Raw genomic sequence first — 26107 nt, forward strand, 5'->3', positions numbered from 1 at the left:
CTCAGCTCACTGCAAGCTTCGCCTCCCAGGTTTACGCCATTCTCCTGCCTCAGCCTCCCGAGTAGCTGGGACTACAGGTGCCCATCACCTCGCCCGGCTAGTTTTTTTGTTTTTTTTTTTTTTTTAGTAGAGACGGGGTTTCACCGTCTTAGCCAGGGTGGTCTCGATCTCCTGACCTCGCCCGTCTCGGCCTCCCAAAGTGCTGGGATTACAGGCTTGAGCCACCGCGCCTGGCCTGCTTCGTCTCTTGCCAAGTGAACTCTGCACAGGCTGGCTCCCCTTCACCTTCTGCCATGAGTGGAAGCAGCCTGAGGCCCTCACCAGATGCAGATGCCAAATCTTAAACTTACCAGCCTTTAAATCATGAGTCAAATAACACCTTTTTTTTAAATAAAGTATCCAGCCTCAGGCATTCCTTTATAGCAGCGCAAAATGGATAAAGACATTTGGCACTCACGTGGATTGCCCTGATGTAGAAGGTTCTAGGCTCATTCTCCTCTACCAGCTACTAAAGGATGGGGTCCTCCAGGCTCTTGCATGGGCTCTGTCTTAGTTATTAACTGCTGAGAAGCACATCCTCCTCAAACTTAGTAGCTTGGAACAATAGGCACTTTTTATCTTGCAGTTTCTCTGGGTCAGGAGCCTGACTGTGGATTAGCTAGATATTTCTGACTTAGAGTCTCATATGGCTGCAGTCAAGGTGTTGCAAGGTATTGGCTGGGGCTCAGTCATCTGAAGAGTTGAGAGGGATTGTAGAATCTGATTCCAAGCTCTTTCACAAGTAGTTGGCAGAATTCCTTTCTTCACAAGATGTTGGACTAAGGGCCTCAATCCCTCACTGACTGTTGGGTGGAAGCCTCCCTCAGGCCCTTGCCATACAGATCTGTCCACAGGGCAGCTAATGCCATGAAAGCTGACTTCTCTCAAAACAAGTGACTGACAGACGGGGCACTCAAGATGGAAGCCAGTGTTTTTGTTATCTAGTCTTGGATATGATATCCCACTACTTTTGCCATATTATATATTTTTGAAGTGAGTCACAAGGTTCAGCCCACATTCAAGTGGAGAGGATTGCAAATGGACAAAAATACCAGGAGGTGCAGATAATTGGAGTTACCTTAGAAGCTGCCTACCACAGGCATCCTCTTCTCACTCTCTTCCTTCTCCTTAGACCATCTCACACACACAGAGGTTTTAATTAGCAGCCACAGGTGAAAGGGAGACTATTCACAAACTTGTATTTTCAGTACAGACCTTCCCTCTGACATCTGGGCTCATAGCTAACCGATCAATTGCTATTTCACTTAGATTTCTCAAAATCTTCTCAAATGCAACATGCCCCAAACTGCACTCAAGCCTGTCTTGTTCCACTGTTCCCTAAGCGTGAGTTATGGTACAGGTTAAGATATGAGACAGAGAGACAGGGCTTGAAAGAGAGTCATTTTTTAAGGTCAGGAGGGGTGGCTCACGCCTGTAATCCCAGCACTTTGGGAGGCTGAGGCGGGTGAAACACGAGGTCAGGAGTTTGAGAGCAGCCTGACCAACATGGAGAAACCCTGTCTCTGCTAAAAATACAAAAAATTAGCTGGGCATGGTGACGCATGCCTGTAATCCCAGTTACTTGGGAGGCTGAGGCAGGAGAATCACTTGAACCTGGAAGGTGGAGGTTGCAGTGAGCCAAGATCACACCATTGCACTCCAGCCTGGGCAACAAGAGCGAAACTCCGTCTCAAAAAAAAAAGTCATTTTTCTTTCTATTAATAAGCCAGAGGTAGACAGGTGGCTCAGCTCTCCTGCACGCAGTGTCTTGTTCCTCTGTTGCTCTGCTTCCCTTTGGATGTTGTCTTCATCTGCACGGTCAAAGCTGGCTTGCCAGCCCACATCCATGTTCCACCATATGAGAAAGAAGAAAGAAAGGATATAAAGAGTAAGCAATTTCCTTTTTTAAAGAATGTGACCCAGAAGAAGCACACATCACTTTGTTCATATCACATTGATAAGGCTGCAGAAGTTGTAAGGGGAGCTGGAACGTGTAGTCTATAGCTGGGTAGTGTGTTTCCAACTAAAAATTGGATATTATGTTACTACCTTAGCCTAGTGTCCTAGTTTGTTTTGTGTTGCTATAACAGAATGGCATGGACTGCGTATTTTATATGAATGGAAATGTATTGGCTCATGGCTGTGGAGACTGGGAAGTCCAGTGTCAAAGTGGTAGCATCTGGCCAGGAACATCTTGCTGTGTCATCCCATGGCAGAAGGTGGAAGGGCAAGAGAACACAAGAGAGCAAGAGAAAGGAAGGGGGCTGAACTTACTCTTTTACTGGAAACCCACTCCCATGATGACTAACCCACTTTGAGGTCATGGAATTAATCCATTTATGAGCATTGATCTATCCAACGGCATTAATCCATCCATTAATCCATTCATGAGCCCTAACGATCTAATCACTTCCTGAAGTTCCCACTTCTCAACACTGTGGCATTGGGGATTAAGTTTCCAACACATAAATTTTACGGGACACATTTAAACCATCCCACTGGGTTCCCTGGAAAGCGAGTCTGGAGCTGCAGGTTTACAAATAGGAGTAACTAACAAGGAGAGTGAAGTTGCAGGTTTACAGATAGGAGTAACTAACAAGGAGAGTGAAGAAAAAAAGAGAGACAACTAATATGAGGGTCCATATTAATTGACCAATCTATAGAAACAAGACACCAAGCACTTGTATCAACTGTTCCTGAGGACCAAACCTGTGGGAGAGAATGCAGGAAGACTATCTCCAGTAACTTCTCTCATTGGTTAAAACATTTTTCCATGGGCTGCCAACTCTCTTGCTTTTCTAAGTTTCCATGCAAAACATGGGCACCATGCCAGGTCCAGTGATATCAGCAGAAGCCCACGTGGGAGGTGAGAAGGGCACAGCAGGGGCCAGAGGGGAGGGAGCCACCAGACTGTGCCTGCTTTGGGTCCATCAGAGCCCTCCCAGAGCTGAAAAAAAAGGTAAGTGAGCTCGAGAAGATCGAAAGTTGGCATGTAAGAGGACTCTGGTGCAATCACTAAAGGAAAAAGGAGAAAGTAGATACTGGGGCTTGCTCACCAGTTCCGTCACACCATTTTCATTTAGTTCCAGCAAGCAAGTGAGGAAACCTGAGACGTCCTGGCAGCTCCCTTTTCCTTACACCCATACCCAATCCAACATATTGCTCAAATCTTCTTACTTCTCTCCATTTTGTCTACCACACTCATAATCCAGGCTCCTATTATGTCTCCTGGGGATTCACGTCTCCTTATTGGACTCCTGTCCTCTTGCTCTCTTTTTCTTGTTCTCTTGTGTCCTCTTGCCCTCGTTTAATTAGACAAATCTCTTAAAATATGTGTGTATATTTTCCTTTCCTTCTTTCTCTTTCTGGAAATACATTTGCCTGTGTCTCAGGCAGCAGCCACTCTGGTAAGACACGGGAACTTCAGCACAGACAGGTTGTGGGGGACACAGTTAATGACCGAGCCAGAGCTGGGGCTTCAGGACTCTGTGACTCACTCAGAAAATGTTCACTGAGTCCTTCCTCTGTAGGGGGCCCTATGCTAAGCTCAATGGTAAATAAAAACCCCACCCAGGACTCTGCCCTTGAAAGACAGAGCCTTGTCAGGGAGAGAGGCGTTATAGCAACACAAAACAAACTAGGACACTAGGCTAAGGTGCTTGTCCTCTTGCCTATCCACTTTCGGCATACAGTCAGTGTGGCTTTTCTGTAACACCAACTGGATCATGTCACCATGCCCTGCCAATTAAAACCCTTCAACAGCTTTCCATTGCTTGGAGGATAAAGGCAAAACTCCTCAAGGTGTCCCACAAAGCCCAATGTGGTTTGGCTCCTTGTCTTCTCTTACAACACAGTTCTCATTGTCCTCTGTTCCAGCCTCTCCCCACTTCTTTCAGCCTCTGTTCTCTCAAGCTCCCAGCTTCCGCAGGACCATTGTATACACTCTGCCCAGTGCTTGCTATAATTATTTGTCATGGTTTTCACCTTTCTGCCTTCTTATCCTGTAGCTCTCAGCACTGTTACCATTTTCTTAGGCAAGTTTTTCCAAATTTTCCTGACTAGGTCAAACTCCTATTATATATGTATCCATTCCTGGATTCCCCAACAGGCTGGCTAAACATCTATTTCCGGCACTAGAGAAACAGGGTCACTCCCGATTTTTCATAACATGCTATTTGATTCCTTTTAACATAAAACACTTTCAAAGACGTCATTATGGGAAAAATAAGGCTTTTGGGGAATTTCTTTACACCTATCTTTAAATTGTTTGTTTTCATTTAAAATAGATTATGGAGGGGGCCATGATATTTTCAGTCCTTTAACGTCTCTAAAAGTCAGACTCTAAAAATCCTGTCTGTGGACATAGCTCTCCTTGTAATACTTTGCACCGTTACAGCTTTACTTTTTTACATCATTCTTTAGTAGATGCCTCTCCCTGACAAGGCTCTATCTTTCGAGGGCAGAGTCCTGGGTGGGGTTTTGACTTACCATAGGGCCCCCTACAGAGGAAGGACTTAGTGGACATTTTTTGAGTGAGTCACAGAGCCCTGAAGCCCCAGCTCTGGCTCGGTCGTTAATTAGCTGTGTCCCCCACAACCTGTCTGTGCTGAAGTTCCCCCGTCTTACCAGAGTGACTGCTGCCTGAGAAACAGGAAAATGTATTTCCAGAAAGAGAAAGAAGGAAAGGAAAATATACACACATATTTTAAGAGGTTTGTCTAATTGAATCTGTGTGTGACCTTCAGGGCCCCAAGGCTGACACTGGAATAACTGGAAGGGCTCATGGATAAAGAATATCTCCATAGACACCTTCTTACTTGGGCCAACTCAACTGTGTGGCCACGCTTTTTCCCATGCTAAAATTAGTGAGTGTATCGAAAGAGATTTCAGTGCAAAGTCCATTGAGATAAAAGATTCAGATAAGGGGCTCCGCAAAGAAACAGATGAAAGGGCACCTAAGAAATGCTCAATGAATGTGGTGGGTAGAGAAATGAGTGGAAGCTGGGATCGCTGTCCTGCGAGCAACCACAAGGTGGCGCTGGGTGCTCAGCAATGAGATTCCTGCCTCCAGGGACTTGACTCAACTTTTTTCTTATCAATGTTAGCTTATTAAAAAAACAAAACAAAACAAAAAAACAGTCTCTTTCTAGTCCATAATTTTCCTTAATAAAACAGGGTAACATTTTCCCTTTCGTATGTTGTCTTTACAGGGTGACATGCTTGAGGAAGAGTGATGAATAATACTGAGGATGATTCAACGTCTCTTGGTTTTACTTCTGCACCACCCAAAGAGAAAATAGTAAGACCAGAACATTTCTTTTTCTATATCAGTGTCATAATATGTATTATTACAGTGCGGTGTAACCACATGTCAGAAGATAATGCGTAGCTGAAAACACTGAACTAGGTGGAGGGGCTGAGGCCTTAATTCTCCGAGACTGGGACCTATGCTGGGTTCTAGGGCCTGTTCAACATCAGAGTCATCAGCTGGGCAAGTTCCTTTTGCTAAGGGTTCTTCTAGCTCCTGAGCCATAAGGTTCTGGGGTAGACAATTCCAGATGCCACAGGGCCCTGGAAGAAGGAGAGAGGTTGGGCTTAGGTGGGCTCTCTGGGATCTCAGGCTGCTGGGTCTGCATCCCGGTGGCAGGGCTGGCAGCCAGCGCTGGGACTCCTGGTGCTCAGGGGGAGGTGAAAGCTGAGTAGCAGCTCATCTCCACCAGAGGTCAGCATCACCGAGCCGTCAGAGGCACAGCAGCCAAACAGCCAGGCTCAGGAGGCAGCTCCGTGCTTGAGCTGGCCCACCCATGTCCAGTTCTTCTTTCCACCTTGCCAACCATTCTTAGGCCCCGAGCAGTCCTAAGAGTGGGAGATGCTGTAGCACTAGTGTTGTGCCTTTTTGGCAAGGGTAGATTGCCGCTGGACCCTGGGACTGGTGGGTCATTCATCAGCAGAGCCCCGCATCAGCAGAGCATCTGGGGCAGCCACCTCTCTGTGCTCACGCAAAGTTGTTGACTAACCCACTGGCTTCTGTCAAAACCTCGGGCAGGCAGGGCAGCGCGTTCCACACTTCAAGGAACTAAGATGGAAAATATCATTAAAGAAGAGGCATAAGAAAAAAATATGACTTTACAAACTATTTAAGATTTGGAACTGTCTACCGTGGTAGTGAAGACTGCAGATGCTCTCTCTAATCAGCTCTCCTAGGTCTGAATCCCATCTCCAATACTGAGAAATGGAGAGACTTAGACTAGTTTCTTATTGTTTCGCCTCTCAGTTTCTACATCTGTAAACTGTGAATATTATCATTCCCATTTGTCACTATTGATCCTCTCTACCTATTGGGTTATTGTGGGGATTAAATGAGATGACTGTAATAGGCAATGTTAACTGAGCATTCGCCCTGTGCCAGGCACGGACCTAAGTCTGGTATCTAAGCCTAGTATCTCATAATTCTGACAATGTTGTGTACGGTTACCCCTATTTTATAGTTGATGAAACTGAGGCTTCATATACTAGCAGAACTAGTGTTTGAAACTAGTCATTTTTGCTTCCAGGTTTACTTTTTAAATCGTGGCCCTTCACTAGAATGGTGCCTGCTGGTGTGGAGTAAGCACTTAATAAATAAGAGCCATTATTATTATTGTTATTATTATTATTAATTTTGTTTTAAGTTCTGGGATACATGTATAGAACATGCAGGTTTGTTACATAAGCATACATGTGACACGGTGGTTTGCTGCACCTATCAACCCGTCGTCAAGGTTTTAAGCTCTGCATGCATTAGGTATTTGACCTAATGCTCTCCCACTCCTTGTCCCCCAACCCCCACCAGGCCCCAGTGTGTGATGTTCCCCTCCCTGTGTCCATGTGTCCTCATTGTTCAACTCCCACTTATGAGTGAGAACATGCTGTGTTTGGTTTTCTGTTCCTGAGTTAGTTTGCTGAGAATGATGGTTTCCAGCTTCATTCGTGTCCCTGCAAAGGACATGAACTCATTCTTTTTTATGGCTGCATAGTATTCCATGGTGCATATGTGCCACATTTTCTTTATCCAGTCTATCATTGAGGGGCATTTGGGTTGGTTACAAGTCTTTGCTATCGTAAATAGTTACTAGTGTTATTCATTACTATTGTTATTGCCGTTATTATGGAGTCATTCATGGCTTGATCTTTATGTCTACAGGTTGATGAGTAATTAGAAACATGCTGGTTTTACAAATTATCTTTTTATCATCATAGCTGTGAACCCCTGTGAATTTTTCTCCACTCAGTCTCACTGTCCTTCAGACAGGTGGAGAGAGCAGGATCCATCTACGAGATTTCTGTGCCGTCCCCCTTCACCGAAGCAACAGCAGGTCATATCTGAATGCAGAAGCAAGACCTTGTGCTGGGAAAACACAACCTGGCTGTAGAGCTCTCAGGCTTCTAGAGTCAAAGCCGAGGGTTCAAATCCTCTCTCTGTTACTCAGAAGCCAGATGGTCCTGAGCCAGTGAAGTAACTCTCCGAACCTCAGTTTACAAATCTATAAGATGGCGATCATAATGTAAAAGATGGCATTAAAACTTCCATTGGGAAAAAGCATTTGAGTGTGCTTACACAGTGCCTGGTAGTAAACTTTACCTATTAGGATGCAATACACTACCTATTACTATGGGAGTAATAGTAAGAGACTACTACCTGCGTTGGGTATCTAAGCCTAGTATCTCATAGTTCTGACAATGCTATATTCAGTTACCCCTGTTTTATAGCTGATGAAACTGAAGCTTCATATACTAGCAGAACCAGGATTTCAAACCAGGCCTTTTTGCTTCCAGAGTTTACTTTTTAAAATCATGGTCCTTCGCTAGAACAGTGCCTGCTGACACGGAGTAAACACTTAATAAATAAGAGTCATTCCTATTATTATTTTTTTTTTTTTTGTTTGTTTGTTGGTGACAAACTACCTGTGATTGGAAAATTGGAATTGGAGTCCTCTCCTTAATATGGGCCTTTGGTCTGAAAAACTGCACCTGTTTCCTAATGAACCTACCCATTCTAACCCGTCTTCAAAGATGCCTCCAGAGTGAGCATCCTAAGGCTTAGATATGATCCTTCAGCTCAGCACTATCCAATAGGGATATAACAGAAGTTATATATGTGATTTTAATTTTCCTAGTAGACACATTAAAAAAGTAAACGAGGCTGGGCACGGAGGCTCACTCCTGTAATCCCAGCACTTTGGGAGGCTGATGTGGGCAGATCACTTGAGGTCAGGATTTTTAGCCCAGCCTGGTCAATATGGCAAATATGTCTATGTCTCTACCAAAAATACAAAAATTTTCCAGGTATGATGGCACATATCTGTAATCCTAGCTACTCGGGAGGCTGAGGCAGGAGAATCTCTTGAACCCGGGGGGTGGAGGTTGCAATGAGCTGAAATCACACCACTGCACTCCAGCCTGGGTGACAGAGCAAGACTCTGTCTCAAAAAAAATTAAAAAATAAGTAAAGGAAACAAAAAAAGTAGACTTCATTTTAACAATGTACTTACTTTAATATATCCAAAATGTTATCATTTTGACATACAATCAATAGAAAAGATTACTCTTTTTTTTTTTTTTTTTTTGAGACGGAGTCTCACTCTGTGGCCCAGGCTGGAGTGCAGTGGCCGGATCTCAGCTCACTGCAAGCTCCGCCTCCCAGGTTCACGCCATTCTCCTGCCTCAGCCTCTCAAGTAGCTGGGACCACAGGCGCCCACCACCTCGCCCGGCTAGTTTTTTGTATTTTTTAGTAGAGACAGGGTTTCACTGTGTTAGCCAGGATGGTATCGATCTCCTGACCTCGTGATCCACCCGTTTCGGCCTCCCAAAGTGCTGGGATTACAGGCTTGAGCCATTGCGCCCGGCCCCGAAAAAATTACTAATGAGATATATTACATTCTGTTTTCATACTAAGTCTTTGACACCCAGTGTGTGTTCTACACCTGCAGTGCCCCTCCATCTGCCTCGCCACGTTTCTGGCCCTCCATAGCCACACGTGGTGAGTGGCTCGCCCACTGCACAGTGCGGGGTTAGCTCTTCAGCAGCCCCTTATCAGCAGCAAAACGGCATGTGCTGATTTTCCTAGCCTTATGTCACTTTAGTCCTAGGACATTTTAAATTTTTTCTTTCTTTTCTTTTTTTTTTTTTTTTTTGAGATGGAGTCTTGCACAGGTTGCACAGGTTGGCTTGAAGTGGCACAATCTCGGCTCACTGCAACCTCCGCCTCCCAGGTTTAAGCAATTCTCTGCCTCAGCCTCCCAAGTAGCTGGGATTACAGGCGCCCACCACCACACCGAGCTAATTTTTGTATTTTTAGTAGAGATGGGGTTTCACCATCTTGGCCAGGCTAGTCTTGAACTCCTGACCTTGTGATCTACCCGCCTTGGCCTCCCAAATGCTGGGATTACAGACGTGAGCCACCACACCCGGCCTTAAATTCTTCCTTTTGCATCTTTGCATCTTGGCCTGCATCTTTCTGTCCACACGGCATTCTTTGCATGCTCTCTCCTTTACCTTGCTGAATCCTTATACCAGTCCTGGGGCAGTAGACATTCTAGTGACTCCCATTTTACAGATGAGAAAACCGAGACTTGAAATGATCACACTCCTTGGTGCTCCATGGCAAAGTGACTTGTAAGTGGCTACCTGACTCCAGCATCTTTGTTCTGAACCGCTCTTCTCTGCTGAAGGTTGAATGGGCAGGGATGCCAAGACTGGAATGGGAATGCGCTGCTGGGGGCAGAATTAAGTGTCTGGTCAACAGAGGTATTCAAGAGACACCTGGATGGTCATCAGAGTGGGTGTGGCAGAGGAGATTTCTGCACTCAATTGGGGTCAGGGATACAGGTTGAAGATGCTCGTTGCAGGTCCAGGAATCTAGGATGTTTTCCGTTCCTGGGGGAGGTTTCTGGGGCATTGTGGTCTCCAGTGCCTGTTTAGGCCCCAGGGTGGAAAGCTTGATTTTTTCTTTAGCTGTGCAAGGCTGGCCTTCCCCAAGCTCCCTTTGCCTTCGTGCAGCCTCTGGGCTAATTGCGTTGGTCTTCTCCCCTGGAGGGCCTGGCCCAGCATCCTCCCATTGTCAGTGCTGATATATATCTCATTAATGTAGACTCACTGTCAATATTTTTAGAAACACCGTGTTGCTCTCCTGAAGGCTGGCAGGGCTGGGTGTGAGCCAGCCTGGTCCTGTCAGCCTCTTCCTTACCTCCTTCCTGCCTCTGCTGTACTTCCTGTCCTCACAGCCTCCTGCCCAAGTCCCTCCTCTCAGCCAAACAAAGACTTCCTCTGCACCCAACCTTTGGGGGTGGGAGGAGAAGAGAGGGTGGCATAGGGACACCTGGACAAAACCCTTTTGCTCTCCCTCCCTCGCTTTCCCCATCGGTAAGGTCAAGGGCGTGGAGTAGATCGCAGCCACAACCTTTCAGCATCAAAGGCTGTCTCGCTTGCTTTCCTGTTCTCCCCACAGTGAATCCTTTTTAAGGAAGGAGTCTGTTGATCTAACCCACCTTGTTTATAAAATCGTAATGAATTCATCTGCTCAGTTTTTATTCATCAAAGGCACACTGAGCAGCATGGCGTAGCCAGAGTCCCCACACTGACTTGTTTAAAGTCCAAGCTCGCGGTGGTGGAGGGTCGTCTTATGATAGGGTAAGAAGAATGTGCCGTTTCCATAAGATTTCATGAAATGCTGATGCTGGCCCAAGCTACTGCCTCTTTCCCCACTTCTATCATTGAGGGCCTCTGATGTCAGCGTGGGAATCAATGGGCTAATAAAATTTTAGGCATCTTTTCTGTTCTAAGTCATGGGAATCCAGTACCCTATCCAGATTGTCCTAAGAAAGTTCTTTCTTTCTTTTTTTTTTTTTTTTTTTTTTTTTTGAGACACAGTTTCACTCTTGTTGCCTGGGCTAGAGTGCAATGGTGTGATCTTGGCTCACAGCAAACTCCTGGGTTCAAGCAATTCTCCCTCCTCAGCCTCCTGAGTAGCTGGGATTACAGGTGCCCACCATCACGCCCAGCTAATTTTTTGTATTTTTAGTAGAGACGGGGTTTCACCATGTTGGCCAGACTGGTCTCAAACTCCTGACCTCAGGTGATCCACCTGCCTCGGTCTCCCAAAGTGCTGGGTTACAGGGGTGAGCCACTGAGACCGGCCCCTAAGGAAGTTCTGATTACTCCTGAGGTTATAGAAATGGGGGTCCTACAATCCCAGTGCATTTATTAGAGTTCACTATGTATGGGGTGCTGTGCCAAGTAATGGGGGGATGGGTGGGTAATGATCGGTAAAAGGGTGACAGGAGGTGGGTGGGAGATAAGGAAAGGCTTCTAGACTCCTGATTCTCACAGTCTAACAAATAGTCCACCACACGGGGCTTGGTGCTGTAGTGGGGACAATGGATTCTCATGTGATCCTGCCATTCATCAGCAAGAGGGTCAGTTTGTCTCCCACTTTTGATCTTTTTGGCAAGAAACCCACTTTTCCAACCACATCTGGAAGCCATAGCCCTAATTCCCAGAATCACAGGGAGCTAGACCTGGCTGACCCAATGTCCTCATGTACAGATAGGGAAACTGAGGCTCAGAGAAGGGCAAAAGCCTTCCCCAGAGTACGAAACAAGCTAGTTATTGGGGTTCAGGTAAGATATCAGTGACTCCTAAGAGACCTCCCCGATTTACACTATCTGAAAATGCCAATTTCCATTTATTCACTGCATCGTTCTCCAGTTCATCTTTCTTTGTAGTGCTTATCATTACCTGAGTTCACTGCATTTATTTAATGTTTGTTGTTTTGTTTCTGTTCCACCTCTAGAATGAAAGGGCAGGAAACCGAGGGCATAGCTTGAATCGTTCACACTGTATGGCAAGTGCCTCAAATAGAGCCTGGCACATAGTAGTTGCTCAATATTTTCTGAGCGAATGAATTAGGATGGGATTAGAACAAGAGGGTCAGTTTGTCTCCCACTTTTGGCCTTTTTGGCAAGAAACCCACTTCTTCACCCGCATTTGGATGCCATAGCCATAATTCCCAGAATCACAGAAAGCTAGAACCAGGCCAGTGAGTGAGTTTTCTTGCTGTCCCCAGAGACCAGGGAGATCTGGGAGTTTGCAGTATGGCCTTAGGGTTTGAAATAGCACCAAATGGTGGGGTTGGGGGTGGAGAGAGTTGCTTGAGGGGGTTTCTGTTTTAATTATCAGAAAGCAGCTGACCATTTGTTTTTGGTCAGATAAGCTGCTAAAGGAGGGGGTGTGTGTGTGTGCGTGTGTGTGTGTGTGTTTGTGTGTGTGTGTGTGTAAATTCCTAAGTGTGGGCTGGGCAGCCAAGTTCTATCCCGCCTGTGTCCCTGCCTTCCCTTCCCCTTTCCCTCAGATAACACCACCAGCTGTTAGGGACACAGCTGTGGCTGCCTCTCGGGAGGGAGAGAAAAAGGCGCTGTTGCCCTGGGTGAGTTCCCCAGCTGTGGAGTTCAAAGCAGACCTGTGAAGTGAGGGGGCTGGAGCAGAGAGCTAGGAGGGAGGAGGTGAGAAGTCCGGAAGGGCACAGAAAGGTACTACTTCCACTCTGGTGTCCCCAGCCCACAGCTTTGGGTAGCGTCTGGGTGAGGTCCCAGCAGAGGGGTTCAGCTTTTCCCCCCTCATCTCAAACTCTTAGAGAGATCCAATGAAGCACCCCTTCCTGTACGCCAAGCAGGATGTTTATTCAGATCTCCGATCCCACTACATACAAGCAAGCACGCTCTTCTACACACCCAATGTGCATTCCTTGGGTGAATGTGTGCATTCATGGCACACTCGTGCCTACAATACACAAACATGTACACTCTTCTATACACGTGAATGCATGAACCCAGTGCACATGATAGCCCATTATGCACAAGCAAGCACACTGTTCTACATGCATGAATGCATGCACCCAATGCACATCATACCTCATTATTCACAAGCAAGCACACGTTCTACCTGCATGAATGCGTGCACCCAATGCATATCATACCCCGCTATGCACAAGCAAGCACACGTTCTACCTGCATGAATGCGTGCACCCAATGCATATCATACCCCGCTATGCACAAGCAAGCACACGTTCTACCTGCATGAATGTGTGCACCCAATGCACACTCATATCCCCACGCACACACAAGTTCAGCCTGCTCACAAGCACCTACAGAATTCACATCCAAGTGGCCTCGTGGCACACAGAAAACTTGCATTCACAAAGCACACACAGCCAGCATGTCCCTGGGCACAGGCCAAGTCAGGCTCTGCTTTTTAGACCAGGCACGAACCTGGGGGTGGGGTGGGTGAGGGATATTGAACCACTGACTCCAGAGGTCTCCCAGAAGTCTGGGCTGTCCTCAAAGGGCACTAGCAGGTCTGGAGTGCTCTTCTGCCAGGTGTCATTCATCTCGGTCTCATCACAATGCTCTGAAGAAATCACCCAGGAGAGAGAGGGCAGTTCCCCAGGAAACCTGTTCAGGCCTCTCCGGGGCAGGCCAGCTCTGGGCACCCTGGCCAACAGACTTGCCTTAGCTATTGGTTTGCCCGATAGCTCAGAGTAGATTTTCCTGGATCACTTTAGCAAAAGTCACCTTGTTAATGCAGTAGAGCGGCTCTGGGGTGAAGACCCAAGTCTTTACACCCTTCTCCTAAGTGTGTTTCTATTGCTTTAATTCAACAGACTTTTACCAGGTGCCAAGTAGGGTGGGGGGCAGAAATGAAAAGAAGGTATCTGTCCTAGGCCTTGTATATGTCTAGTCTGTGAGGCCCAGGAACCACACACTTTTGAGCCCCAGGACACACACGGTTCATCTTCAGCTACTGGTCTCATTTTCCAGTCTTTCTTCTGTGTGGAATGATGCAATGTGGAACAGGGACAGATTAGATCAGGCGGGATGAGGAGTGAGCTGGCTAATTCTGCTCACTTCAGGCTGTCATTGCAGGGGGCACTCAGGTCATCTGGCTACAGCTGGTTCCTGGTTGGAGGCCGGATCTTATCAGCACTCTACCCTCTCTGGTCCCAAACGGTGGCCTCTTCCCAGCCCTGGCCCCCAATTCCCTCCCCTCTCAATGAGTCTGGTAACTAGTGAGATTAACCGCTCTTTACCCCCTCCAGGGCACAGATCCTGGAGGTCCCAGATGAAAGCGATGGATCCATATCCTTTCCCACGGGGGTCTCCAGGCTCCTGTCTGGCTCAGCATTCTAGTGGGAACAGCTGAGGGGAGGGAGACGGGGACCTGATTTCAGGGACACGCCAAGCTCATTAGCTCCTCTCTCTCTGTATTTCTGGCTGCAAAGGGCACAGACATCTGCGTCTTTCTGGGAGAATCGTGGCAGAACTGGGATCACTAGGTGTCTCAAACTTGGTCTTTATCCTGGAATGTCCCAAGCAGTAATGTTTACTCTTAAAAGGGACATCTGTTATGACCTGACCTGAGCCAAACTGGTCCCTGCACAACTCCTAGGTCCCCTTTGATAGGTAAAGATAGCTTACCGCTGAAGAAGTCTGATGTGGCCAACGGTTAACTATTTCTACCCAGGATATAATGTCAGGATATAATGAAACTATTATATCAGGATATGATGAATGAATCATGATACGATGAATGAATGTTGGGATATAATGAAAACCATTCTGCCATCTGCGCAGAACTTCATTAGCCAAAAATGCAGGAGCAAGAGGCCCCAAGCAATTCCTACCCTGTGTACTGTGAGGTGGAGGGAGCCCCAGTTCTGGATCCTATTGGGTGTCCCAGCCCCCACTCTGCAGAATGCCAAGATTCCAGAGGCAGAGTCCTGTTAGCTTTCTAGCTGGCACCAGGCAACCAGGAATTCTCTTTGGCAATGGCTAGAGCCAGGGTGGCTTCTGAATCAAGTCTATGGTGCTAACCCTAAGTGTACAGATTATTATCTGCAGGATTCTTATGCCCTGTCTAATCAATGTGAGATGTGGCTCTAAATAGTCAATCTATTTAAAATCTCACCCGGGAGAACTTATTTTAAGGTAAATTACAGGTATCCTAGCATCACCCTACATTTCTGTAATGCTTAACAGATGACACACCCCTCAGTTTCAAAAGGATTGGGCGTTTTTCTTTGGGAGCATGGTGGTTTAGTCCATGGGCTCAAGACAGCTTTGGTTCAAATTCTGGCTCATTACTGCTGGGTGATCTTGGCTAAGTTGCTTCACCTCTGCGTGCCTCAGTTTCCTCATCTGTAAATTGAGGCTAATGAGAGCACCTGCCTCCTAATGTTGTTTTGATGATAAAAAGAGATTCTAATACATATATGTAGAATGTATAAAATGTTTAGAAGAATGACTGGGACACAGTGAGTGGGCAACATGTAGTCCTCATGAGAAACACCAAGATATTCATCACTTCACATTGCATTTAGGTGAAGGTCACGGGATCTTTCTAATCTCTCTCTGCAGCCTTCTCTCCTCCATCTCCCCACTGCACTCTAAGGCTTTTTCAATCTTTGCATTTTATGTCTCCTCCTCCTGGCCCATCCTCTCAGTTCTTCTGCTGCCTTCTATTCTTGGCAAGCTCCTGTATAAAGAACACAAACTCGGGGGCCAAAAACATGTTTTACTTACCATGGTCTGTGCTTTTTTTTGAAATGATAATTGATTTCCAAAATTTACAAGTATGAAAATTTCTTACAAAAATCCATCATTTGAAATTGTCTTGGAAAAATCCTAAGACACAGTCATGCTGGGGTCCAGCTTTCTGCATGGCAACCAGAGACTAGAGCTGAAGAGGCCTCCCTATGATGGAATGGGCACCCTCCAGTTTGCCACAGTCTTTACCATTCTCTGTTGTCTCAAACTGCACTCTTGGCTTGTTTTTTTTTTTTTTTTGCAGGTATTTGAGTTTGAGTTCCCTGATCTCTGCAGATGATTTTCTGATCCACTTTCCCTCCAGACAATGGATTCCAGCTTTCGTAGTAACTTAAGAAAAATATATATCGTGAGACAGGGTCTTGGCTATGTTGTTCAGGCTAGTCTTGAACTCCTGGGCTCAAGCGATCTTCCTGCCTTGGCCTCCCAAAGTGCTGGGATTATAGGCATGAGCCACCTTGCCTGGCCAATTCCAGCTTTTGTAAGTCTTTTGCCTTGGATGTGGTTAAGGCTCAGCTCCTGCTTTTGTTCCATCTCACTATTACCCAACTTTAGGTGGTAGAAATGGTGCGTATTTTAAAAAAAATCTTACGTCGTGCATCCATCTTCCTTCCTTCCTTCCTTCCTTCCTTCCTTCCTTCCCTCCCTCCCTCCCTCCCTCCCTCCCTCCCTCCCCTCCCTCCCTCCCTCCTTCCTCCTCCCTCCTTCCTTCCTTCCTTCCTTCCTTCCTTCCTTTCCTTCCTTCCTTCCTTCCTTCCTTCCTTCCTTCCTTCCTTCCTTCCTTCCTTCCTTCCTTCCTTCCTTCCTTCCTTCCTTCCTAGAGGTCCTGGAGAGGTGATGAGATGGGGCAAAGTGAGCTTCTACAGAACTTTCCCCACAGCATCCTCCAGTGACTGCGTCTCTTTCTAGAGACCCCCCTCCTCTAGCTCAACTTCCTGACCCCCTGTGGTCTTATACAAACCTCTTGGTCCACGGAGGATAGTAAAAACCTGAGAACTGAAATGTATCCAAGTTCTCGCCACGTAGTAATTCATACACTCCTTCTTCCACCTATGGATTCCCCTTTTCCCTCACACGTTACGTCATCCATCCACTTACTCACTCATCAGCCATTCACCGGGCCGGCAGGGCAAGGTGGCTCATGCCTATAATTCCAGCACTTTGGGTCATCTGAGGTCAGGAGTTTGAGACTAGCCTGGCCAATATGGTGAAACCCTGTCTCTACTAAAAAAACAAAAAAAAATTAGCCTGTAATCCCAGCTACTGGGGAGGCTGAGGCGGGAGAATCGCTTGAACCCGGGAGGCGGAGGTTGCAGTGAGCCGAGATTGCAGCATTGCACTCCAGCCTGGGCAACAAGAGTGAAACTCTGTCTCAACAAACAAACAAACAAACAAACAAACAAGCAAACAAACAGCCTTTCACCTACGACATGCCAGGTACTGTGTTATGTTTCGTGCTTGGAGAAGAAGAAAAGCAAACAATCAACTGTAGCAGAATTCACTTTATTTCCTTGGGCAAAACATTGACCTTGTTGGGCCTTTGTTTCCTACAGATTTAATGACTTGTTTAGAGATAATTTTGTCCTGGATTTCTTCCATCCTGTGACTACCTTCAACCTTCAAAAGCATCCTGTGCCATCTGCAAACTGCAAACTGCAGTCTACACTAGTGTAGGGGGATTTCTCTAGAAACCACAGAAGTTCTCAAGGGAGGGTCAAAGCCAAGGGGTAGCGAAAGATGAAGCCAGAGGCAAAGTAGGAGAAGACCCTCCTGTGACACCTGGTCTGGGTGAGGGCTGGGGGTGCAGGAAGGGAGCCAGGGGGCCAGACCTGCCTGCCAGGAGGGCCTGCCAGATGCCTGACGATCCTGCGAAATCTTACACCCTCTTTGCTCCCTACCAGCCCTGGCTCCAGCTCAGGCTGGATTGCAATCTGCATAATGTGTCCCATTTAGATTGGATGGGAGGGGGTGAGAACAGGAGGGCGGAGAGCACTGAGGAGGGAGTGCCCTGAAGGGCAGGCAGGAAGTGGTGGCCAGAGGAAAGTGGAGGGATGGAGGCTGGGGTGAAGGTGGGTGGCAACCAGAAGGGGGAGGTGGGGCCAGGAGAGCAGACTTGCAAAACCACAGATAATGTTCAGCCCAGCACAGTAGGGGTCAATTTGGTCCACTTGCTCAGTGACAAAAAAAAAAAAAAAAAAAAAAAAGTGGGCTGTCACTTAAAGATTTTGACTCACAAGAGAGGGGCTGGTCTGGAGGTGGGAGGAGGGAATGACGAGTCAAGGAGGAGACAGGGACGCAGGAGGGTGCAAGGAAGTGTCTTAACTGAGACGGGGGCAAGGCAGGAGAGGGTGGAGGAAATTCTGCAGGAGACAGGCTTCCTCCAGGGTCTGCAGAACCCAGAGGCAGCTCCTCCTGAGTGCTGGGAAGGACTCTGGCCATCTTCAGCCCTTCTTACCCTCTGAGGCTCAAGCCAGAAATTCAGGCTGCTTGCAGAGTGGGTGACAGAGCCACAGAACTGGTGTCCCTGGGACCCCCTGCCCGTCTTCTCTCCACTCCCCAGCATGGAGGAAGGTGGTGATTTTGACAACTACTATGGGGCAGACAACCAGTCTGAGTGTGAGTACACAGACTGGAAATCCTCGGGGGCCCTCATCCCTGCCATCTACATGTTGGTCTTCCTCCTGGGCACCACGGGCAACGGTCTGGTGCTCTGGACCGTGTTTCGGAGCAGCCGGGAGAAGAGGCGCTCGGCTGATATCTTCATCGCCAGCCTGGCAGTGGCTGACCTGACCTTCGTGGTGACGCTGCCCCTGTGGGCTACCTACACGTACCGGGACTATGACTGGCCCTTTGGGACCTTCTCCTGCAAGCTCAGCAGCTACCTCATCTTTGTCAACATGTACGCCAGCGTCTTCTGCCTCACCGGCCTCAGCTTCGACCGCTACCTGGCCATCGTGAGGCCAGTAGCCAACGCTCGGCTGAGGCTGCGGGTCAGCGGGGCCGTGGCCACGGCGGTCCTGTGGGTGCTGGCCGCCCTCCTGGCCATGCCTGTCATGGTGTTCCGCACCACTGGGGACCTGGAGAACACCACCAAGGTGCAGTGCTACATGGACTACTCCATGGTGGCCACTGTGAGCTCGGATTGGGCCTGGGAGGTGGGCCTGGGGGTCTCGTCCACCACCGTGGGCTTCGTGGTGCCCTTCACCATCATGCTGACCTGTTACTTCTTCATCGCCCAAACCATCGCTGGCCACTTCCGCAAGGAGCGCATCGAGGGCCTGCGGAAGCGGCGCCGGCTGCTCAGCATCATCGTGGTGCTGGTGGTGACCTTTGCCCTGTGCTGGATGCCCTACCACCTGGTGAAGACGCTGTACATGCTGGGCAGCCTGCTGCACTGGCCCTGTGACTTTGACCTCTTCCTCATGAACGTCTTCCCCTACTGCACCTGCATCAGCTACGTCAACAGCTGCCTCAACCCTTTCCTCTATGCCTTCTTCGATCCCCGCTTCCGCCAGGCCTGCACCTCCATGCTCTGCTGTGGCCAGAGCAGATGTGCGGGCACCTCCCACAGCAGCAGTGGGGAGAAGTCAGCCAGCTACTCTTCGGGGCACAGCCAGGGGCCTGGCCCCAACATGGGCAAGGGTGGAGAACAGATGCACGAGAAATCCATCCCCTACAGCCAGGAGACCCTTGTGGTTGACTAGGGCCGGGAGCGGAGAGAAGCCTGGTGCCCTCAGCCCTCCCCAGCCTTTGCCCTTGCTTTCTGAAAATCAGGTAGTGTGGCTACTCCTTCTCCTGTGCACATCCTTTAACTGCCCCCTGACTCCTGCCCCGCCCTGTCCTCCTCTACTGCTTTATTCCTTCTCAGAGGTTTGTGGTTTAGGGGAAAGAGACTGGGCACTACGGACCTGACCTTGCACAAGCCATTTAATCTCACTCAGCCTCAGTTTCTCCATTGGTATGAAATGGGGGAAAGTCATATTGATCTTAAAATGTTGAAGCCTCAGTCTGGACTCAATAAAAGCTTGTTTCCCTCCGCTGCTTTCTTAGATCTGCAACCGTCTTTTCTCCCTCCTTTCCTTGTAGTTTTTCCCCCCAACACTGTCTGCAGCTGTCGCTCCTCATCCCTGCCTTCTGGCACCAATCCCCTCCTATAGCTCATCCCCCCTCCGTCTATCCCTCCTTCTCCCCTGTCTACGTTCTTGTTCTGAAGGGCTACTAAGGGTTAAGGATCCCAAAGCTTGCAGAGACTGACCCTGTGTAAGCTCTCTATCCTGTTTTCTGAGTGTGAGGCAGGGAATGGGCTGGGGTGGGGGTGGGCTGTGTGTCAGCAGGTAATTAGCACTCCAGCCCTTAGATATGGGAGCTCCAGAGCTTGCCCTAAAATTGGATCACTTCCTTGTCATTTTGGGCACTGGGGCTAGGGTGATTCCTGCAGTTCCCCCATGGCACCACATCACTGACTAGATATGCTTTCTCCAAATTGTCCGCAGACCCTTTCATCCTTCCTCTATTTTCTATGGGAATTGGAAGGCAGCAGGGCTGATGAATGGATGTACTCCTTGGTTTCATTATGTGAGTGGGGAGTTGGGAAGGGAAACTAGAGAGAGAGGATGGAGGGGTGTCTGCATTTAGTCCAGACACTGCTTGGCTCGCTCCCCAAGTCCTTCTGTCTCTGACTTCCTGCAGAACTGTGAGCTGAAGGTTTTCCTCGTCTCCCCATCTTACCCCATCACACTGATTTCTTTCTTGGGCACTAGTACTACTTGGTGCCAAGAGTCATGTTGTTTGGGATGGAGATGCCTGCCTCGCCTCTGTGTGTTGTACTTACATGTCTATATGGACAAGCCTGGCATGAACAGCAGTGTGCCTGGATCATTTGGACGAACCTCCTCCCCCCCCTCCCACTCCACTGCATCTCTGCTGTTCATACATTACCCTTGGCAGGGGGTGGTGGGGGGCAGGGACACACTGAGGCAATGAAGAATGTAGAATAAAAATGAATCCATCCCCCCACTGGATTTGGGGGCTCCAACGGCTGGTCCGTGCTTTAGGAGAGAAGTTAATGTTTGCACCAGGCTTCCTGTAGGGAGGTTCCTCCCCAAAGCAGCTGGCGCCAAGGCTTAGGGGCGTCCTACTGAGCTGGGTTCCCGCTCCTTCTTGGGCTCCATGAAGGAAGTAAGAGGCTGGTTGAGAGCTTCCCTTGGCCCCTTTCTGGTGCCTCCCCATCTGGCTTCAAATTTATGAGCATTGCCCTCATCATCCTTTCTTGTTCCAGAGTCAGTGGTCCTCTTCCTAAGGAGGTCTGCTTGCCATGGGCCAAAAGGCACTGGGTGGGTTTTTTTCTCTTCCTACCCTCAGGATTGGACCTCTTGGCTTCTACTGGATTGGGGATCTGGGAATAGAGACTGTGATGGGGCAGATGGCATGATGTCTACACTGCCAGAGAGACTGTGAGGATGAGATTAATAGTGGGGCCTTTGTGAGCTAGAGGCGGGGAGTGTCTATTCCGGGTTTTGTTCTTGGAGGACTGTAAAAGTGAAGGACAAGACATGGACGATGGAGATAAGAAAAGTCCAGCTTGATATGAATGGACATCTTGACCCTCCCTGGAATGGCGCCGGCTCTGGGGGCAGAGTGAGGAGGAGAGGGGAAGGGCTCCTTACAGCCTAGTCTCCCCATCTTAAGACAGCATCTTCCACAGAGTCACCTCCTCTGCCCAGAGCTGCCCTCAGAGCATCCAGTGAATGCTGGTAGAGGCTTCTAGAAGGGAAGAAGTTGTCCCTCTGAGGCCCCCGTGGGTGACCTGCAGAGACTTCCTGCCTGGGACTCATCTGTGATCTGGGACAGAAGCAGAGGAGGCTGGCTGCTGTGATACCCCCTGACCTCCCCCAGTGCCTTCTTCAGAATGTCTGCGCTGTCTTCTGACCCTGTTAGTCACTGTGGTTCATCAAATAAAACTGTTTGTGCAACTGCTGTGTCCAAAGCCTCTTCTCATGAAAGTGTCTTGGGATAACCTCCAGCTTGCAAATGTTTCAGCATGGTGAGGGGGAAGCCGTCAAGAGAAGTGGGAGCTAAAAGGAGGGGGCGAAGTGAGGAGGGAGAGAGGATGGAGGAAATAGGCACCAGGAAAGGGAAAGGATGGGATTTAGGTGCAGAGAAGAAAAGGAAGAAAAGGAACAGGGTAGCAGCTAAGTGTTGTGCTCTGAAAAGCCACAGAACAAAAGGACGCACATTTTGGAGGCCAGAGCATAGGTCTGGGGAAAAATACTAGCATTTCTTGCCATGGAGGCAGACCTATTATTCATCTATCTATCTATCCATCCATCCATCCATCCATCCACCCATCCATCCATCCATGCACCCATCCATCTACTCATTTATGCCTTTATTCATTTACAATCTCCTATTGATTGACTCACTTAGTATCACTTGAGTAGCCGCTGAGTTTAGACCAGAAGCTTGAATCCCTGTTCTCCAATCAGAATTGCTCTGGATGCTTTTGAAAATACCCAATTCCTGGGTGTCACCCCAGACCTATGGAGTGAGACTCTCCTTGACTCACCCCAGATATTTACAATTACTAAAAACTCTTCAGATAATTTTTTGGGACAGCCAGGCTTAGGGAATCTCTATCCAGATAGATTCTGCCCAAATTAAAGTGGGCATAGAAGACCAGAGGGTCAGAACCAGAGCCAACTGGGCTTTGGTGGTCATCTATTTGGGGGAGGAAGGAAGGGGCTGCAATGATCCTGGGATTGGCGTGGTGGTGGGGCTATTCAGTCCGGAGGTGTTTGTCATCTTCAACAATGATCTCCTGGGTATTAATAATGTTTGCAGACAATGCAAGAAAAAAATCACCATAGTAGAACTGATAGTAACAAGAGAGCTCGCATTTATGGAGTTTTGCCACTGTGCTAAGCATTTCCCAAGCATCATCTCATTTAATCCTTGCAGCCGTCCTTTGAGAGGGGGCATTTTCACCTCATTTTGCTCATAACGAAGCTGAGGCTCGGAGAGGTTAGTTAGACCTCTTGACCAAGGTCACAGACTAGTAGGTGGAAGAACGGGGCTTGGAACCAGCTGAATCTGTCTGGCTCCCAAGCCCAAAGTCCACATTCTCGACCATGGTAAGGGGATGTTTCTCCCAAAGTACAAATGAGGCAGCACCGGGTGTCTGGGAAAGTGAAATCTTCTCTGTGAGATGCATGGCACACAGTGGAGAGGGAATGGGGATGGGGAGGGAAATGATGGAGAGTACCCAAAAGATGGACGGGCGGGGGAGGAGAAGGGAGAGGGAGAAAGAAGAGAGAGAGGCGAGATAATGAAGAGAAAGATAGAGAGGGGGGAGAGAGAGAGAGAGAAACAAAGTGTGGGGAGAGAGAAACAGAGGCAGAGATAGTGAAAGAGATAGAGTAGAGGCGGAGGGAGGGAGAGAGGAGAGACAAACAGAAGCAAAGATAGTGTAAGAGACAGAGACGGAGGGAGAGAAGGAGAAGGGAGAGGGAGAAAGAGAGAGGAAGGAGAAAGAGGCAGAAACAGTGAAAGAAAAAGAGACAGAAAGAGGAAGGGGGAGAGAAGAGAAAAGAGAGAGGGAGATTGAGAGAGAGGGAAGAGACAGAAACAGGTGGAGAGAGTGAAAGAGAGAGAGAGAGGAGAGAGGAACAATGGGGAGAGAAAGAAACCCAGGCAAAGACAGAGACAGAGACTGTGAAAGAGAGGAAGAATGAGGAGAGTGAAATAGAGACAGAGAGAGACAGAGAGGTGAGGACATAGGTGGGAAGAAGAAACGGGGAGGCAGGGAGGGAGACTGAGGGCAGGGAATCGGTGCCTGCTCTTCCTCTTCTGAAACACACCTGGGAAAACCTTTTGGGAATTTACAACGGTAACAACAGGCTATTGGAGCTACTATTACTATTATTTTTACAGATGCTGTAAAAAAACCTCAGCAAGTCTCCTGGGAAATCTGAGGTAAGCTATCCAAAACATGATAGGGTTTTAGCTTTCCCTTGGCTGTGACAGCACTTAGTAATTCACTGGTTCACACATGCCTTCATTTATTCACCCATTCATTCATCTGTTTGTTCCGCAAGTCCTTATTTATCACGTACGTGCCAAGCACTATGCTGGATGCAGGACCAAACGGTGAGCGGCCTCCAGCGGGCTCGCAGTCGGCTGGTGGAGGCAGACAGTGAAAGATAACAGCCCAGGATGTTGAGTTCTAAGGGAATGTGTGAAGCGTTCCAGGGCCTGTCATGGGGACAATGGAATGAATCAGGCAGGGTGTCAGGGGAGACTTTACAGCCACGGTGCCTGCCTGGAGCCTGCTCTGAAGCGTGGAGTGTGAGCGGTTAGTGGAGAAAATGTTCTGGGCAGAGGAATTGCCCATGGAGAACACAGCCCCTGTGAGGAACCGGAAAGAACACTCATCCTTGTTTTTACTCACCCCCACCCCAACTCTGGGAGGTTGGCCAGTTAGAGGCACAGAGAAAATCTTGCCCAGTTCTCATGGCGTGGATGCGGAGAATACTGGGGGCTGGGACTAAAATCCAGGAATGCAGGTCTCTAGACAATTGATTGGGGAGTGTGCAGGGCTTTCTGTTCTTTTTTTTTTTTTTTTTTTTGTCACTTCCAGTTTCTTCCCTTCCTGGGTTTGAGCTATCTTCCTCTAAGTTATCTGCCAGGATCTCCTAACCAGGGGCTGGGAGGCCCAGGCCCTTTCACTCTGAGTTTGTTAAAAAGGGGCAGATGGATTCTGTGGGAAGATCCTCCCCAACTTCAGAAGCCGGGATGACCCCCAGCGCAATAAGCTTTAGACGTGACACACCTTCCTACCATCTCAACAGACACCCTGTCTGCATTCCAAGGAGTTCAACACTTGCAGGGCCTGATCTGGCAGGTCCAGCTCCTCTCAATCATTGCGCAAACGCTTATAAAGTCTCCATACACAGCATTGGAGACAGACACAAAGATGTGACCCAGGGAGCTTGAAATCAAGTGCATAAGAAAGGAGGTTCTCAGATGCTGAGCTCACTCTAGAAGTTTCCATTTCTAGGTAGAGTGTTGGAGTATCAGTGCAGTGCTCATTCATTTATTCACTGAATCTTGGCTTTTTGTTTTTTTTTTTTTTCAGTGTCTGCTTCGTGCCTGGGACTGTCTTAGGAGCTGGAGATGCTGCCGTGAACGAGACACACCATCCATGCCTTCATGGACCAACTAGAAGCACCTTCTAGTCTTACTTTCTCATTGAACAGAGGGGTAAACTGAGGCCCATGGTTGGGAGGGGGAAATGATTGACACATGGTCATACAGTGGGATGGTGGCAGAAGTGGGACTAGATCTCAGGTTTCTCACTGCCAGGCAAAAGCGTGTTCTGTGACTCTAGGCTTAGAAAGGAGAGGGAGTCTCTTATTGAGAATACACAGGGCAAGTGGAGAGTAAGATCCATCCTGAGCCACCAACTGGGAAGCAGGAAGGCACAAAGGTGCTTGAGGATCATTCGAGGTTTTGTTAATAAACCTTTTACTGCAGAAGACTTTTAGACTTACAGAAAAATTGCTGATAGAATACAGAGTCCTCATATATTCCACACCCAGTTTCCTTTACTATTAGCATCTTAGATTAGCAGGACGTGCTTGCCACAATTAATGAACCCTATTGATACCTCACTATGAACCAAAGTCCATCCTTTGTTCAGACTTCCTTACTTTTTTAGCTCATGTTCTTTCTCTGTCCCAGGATCTCATGCAGAATACCACTTCACATTTAGTCATCATGTCTCAGACTTCTCTTGGCTGTGGCAGTTTCACAGGTTTTGTTTTTGATGACCTTGAAGGTTTGGAGGAGCATTGGTCAGGTATTTTGTCCCGTGTAGAAATATCTTTCTATGTCCATATATCAGGCACATGCTTGATAATGAGAAGAGGCAATACATGATATGCAAGTGATTCCTGCTCTTTTGGAGTTTAACAATCAATAATAAAGTGCAGTAAGCATATTGCAGAGGAAGTACAGGATGCAGAGGGGACAAACACCCATATTCTGGTCTGCACCACAAAGGGGTCCCAAGACAGGGCTAGTGCACTGGCACAACGCACAGGCCCACGTTCAGTTCCACAGGGGTGTAAATGTCTGGCATTCTCCTACTTCCAAAGCCACCTTAGGGTGCATTTTCTTGCCTAAATAACTGGAAACCTGAGGACATGAGACAAAGGACTATTTGTGCTCAGTGAGCATCTCCCCCGATATTGTTCTGTACTTTATTACTTAGTTGTATGGCACATCTCTTGCTACTTGAGGCTGCTTCTTACATGGACAGTGGATAGTCAGAAATGGATTCCTCAAACCTACTAGAAGTACCCCACTTAGCCAGCACCCTAGTACTCCCAGCCCCTTGTCCCCTGAGCACAGGGAACAGGTCTCTAGAAAA

The 26107-nt window shown here is 48.1% G+C and overlaps 2 protein-coding genes across 2 annotated transcripts in view; one reads left to right on the forward strand and one right to left on the reverse strand.

Annotated features, from left to right (window-relative positions):
* The window catches only part of SERPING1 (serpin family G member 1), a 437682-nt gene that overhangs the window by 365965 nt on the left and 45610 nt on the right, over nt 1-26107 (reverse strand). The gene's annotated exons all lie outside the window — the stretch shown is intronic.
* APLNR (apelin receptor) lies at nt 17787-21650 on the forward strand. Its single transcript, XM_050758553.1, has one exon. It carries the CDS (start codon nt 18240-18242, stop codon nt 19380-19382), a length of 1143 nt encoding a protein of 380 aa, XP_050614510.1. The 5' UTR covers nt 17787-18239; the 3' UTR covers nt 19383-21650.

This window comes from Macaca thibetana, chromosome 14 (assembly GCF_024542745.1).
Source record: "Macaca thibetana thibetana isolate TM-01 chromosome 14, ASM2454274v1, whole genome shotgun sequence".
NCBI lineage: Eukaryota > Metazoa > Chordata > Mammalia > Primates > Cercopithecidae > Macaca > Macaca thibetana.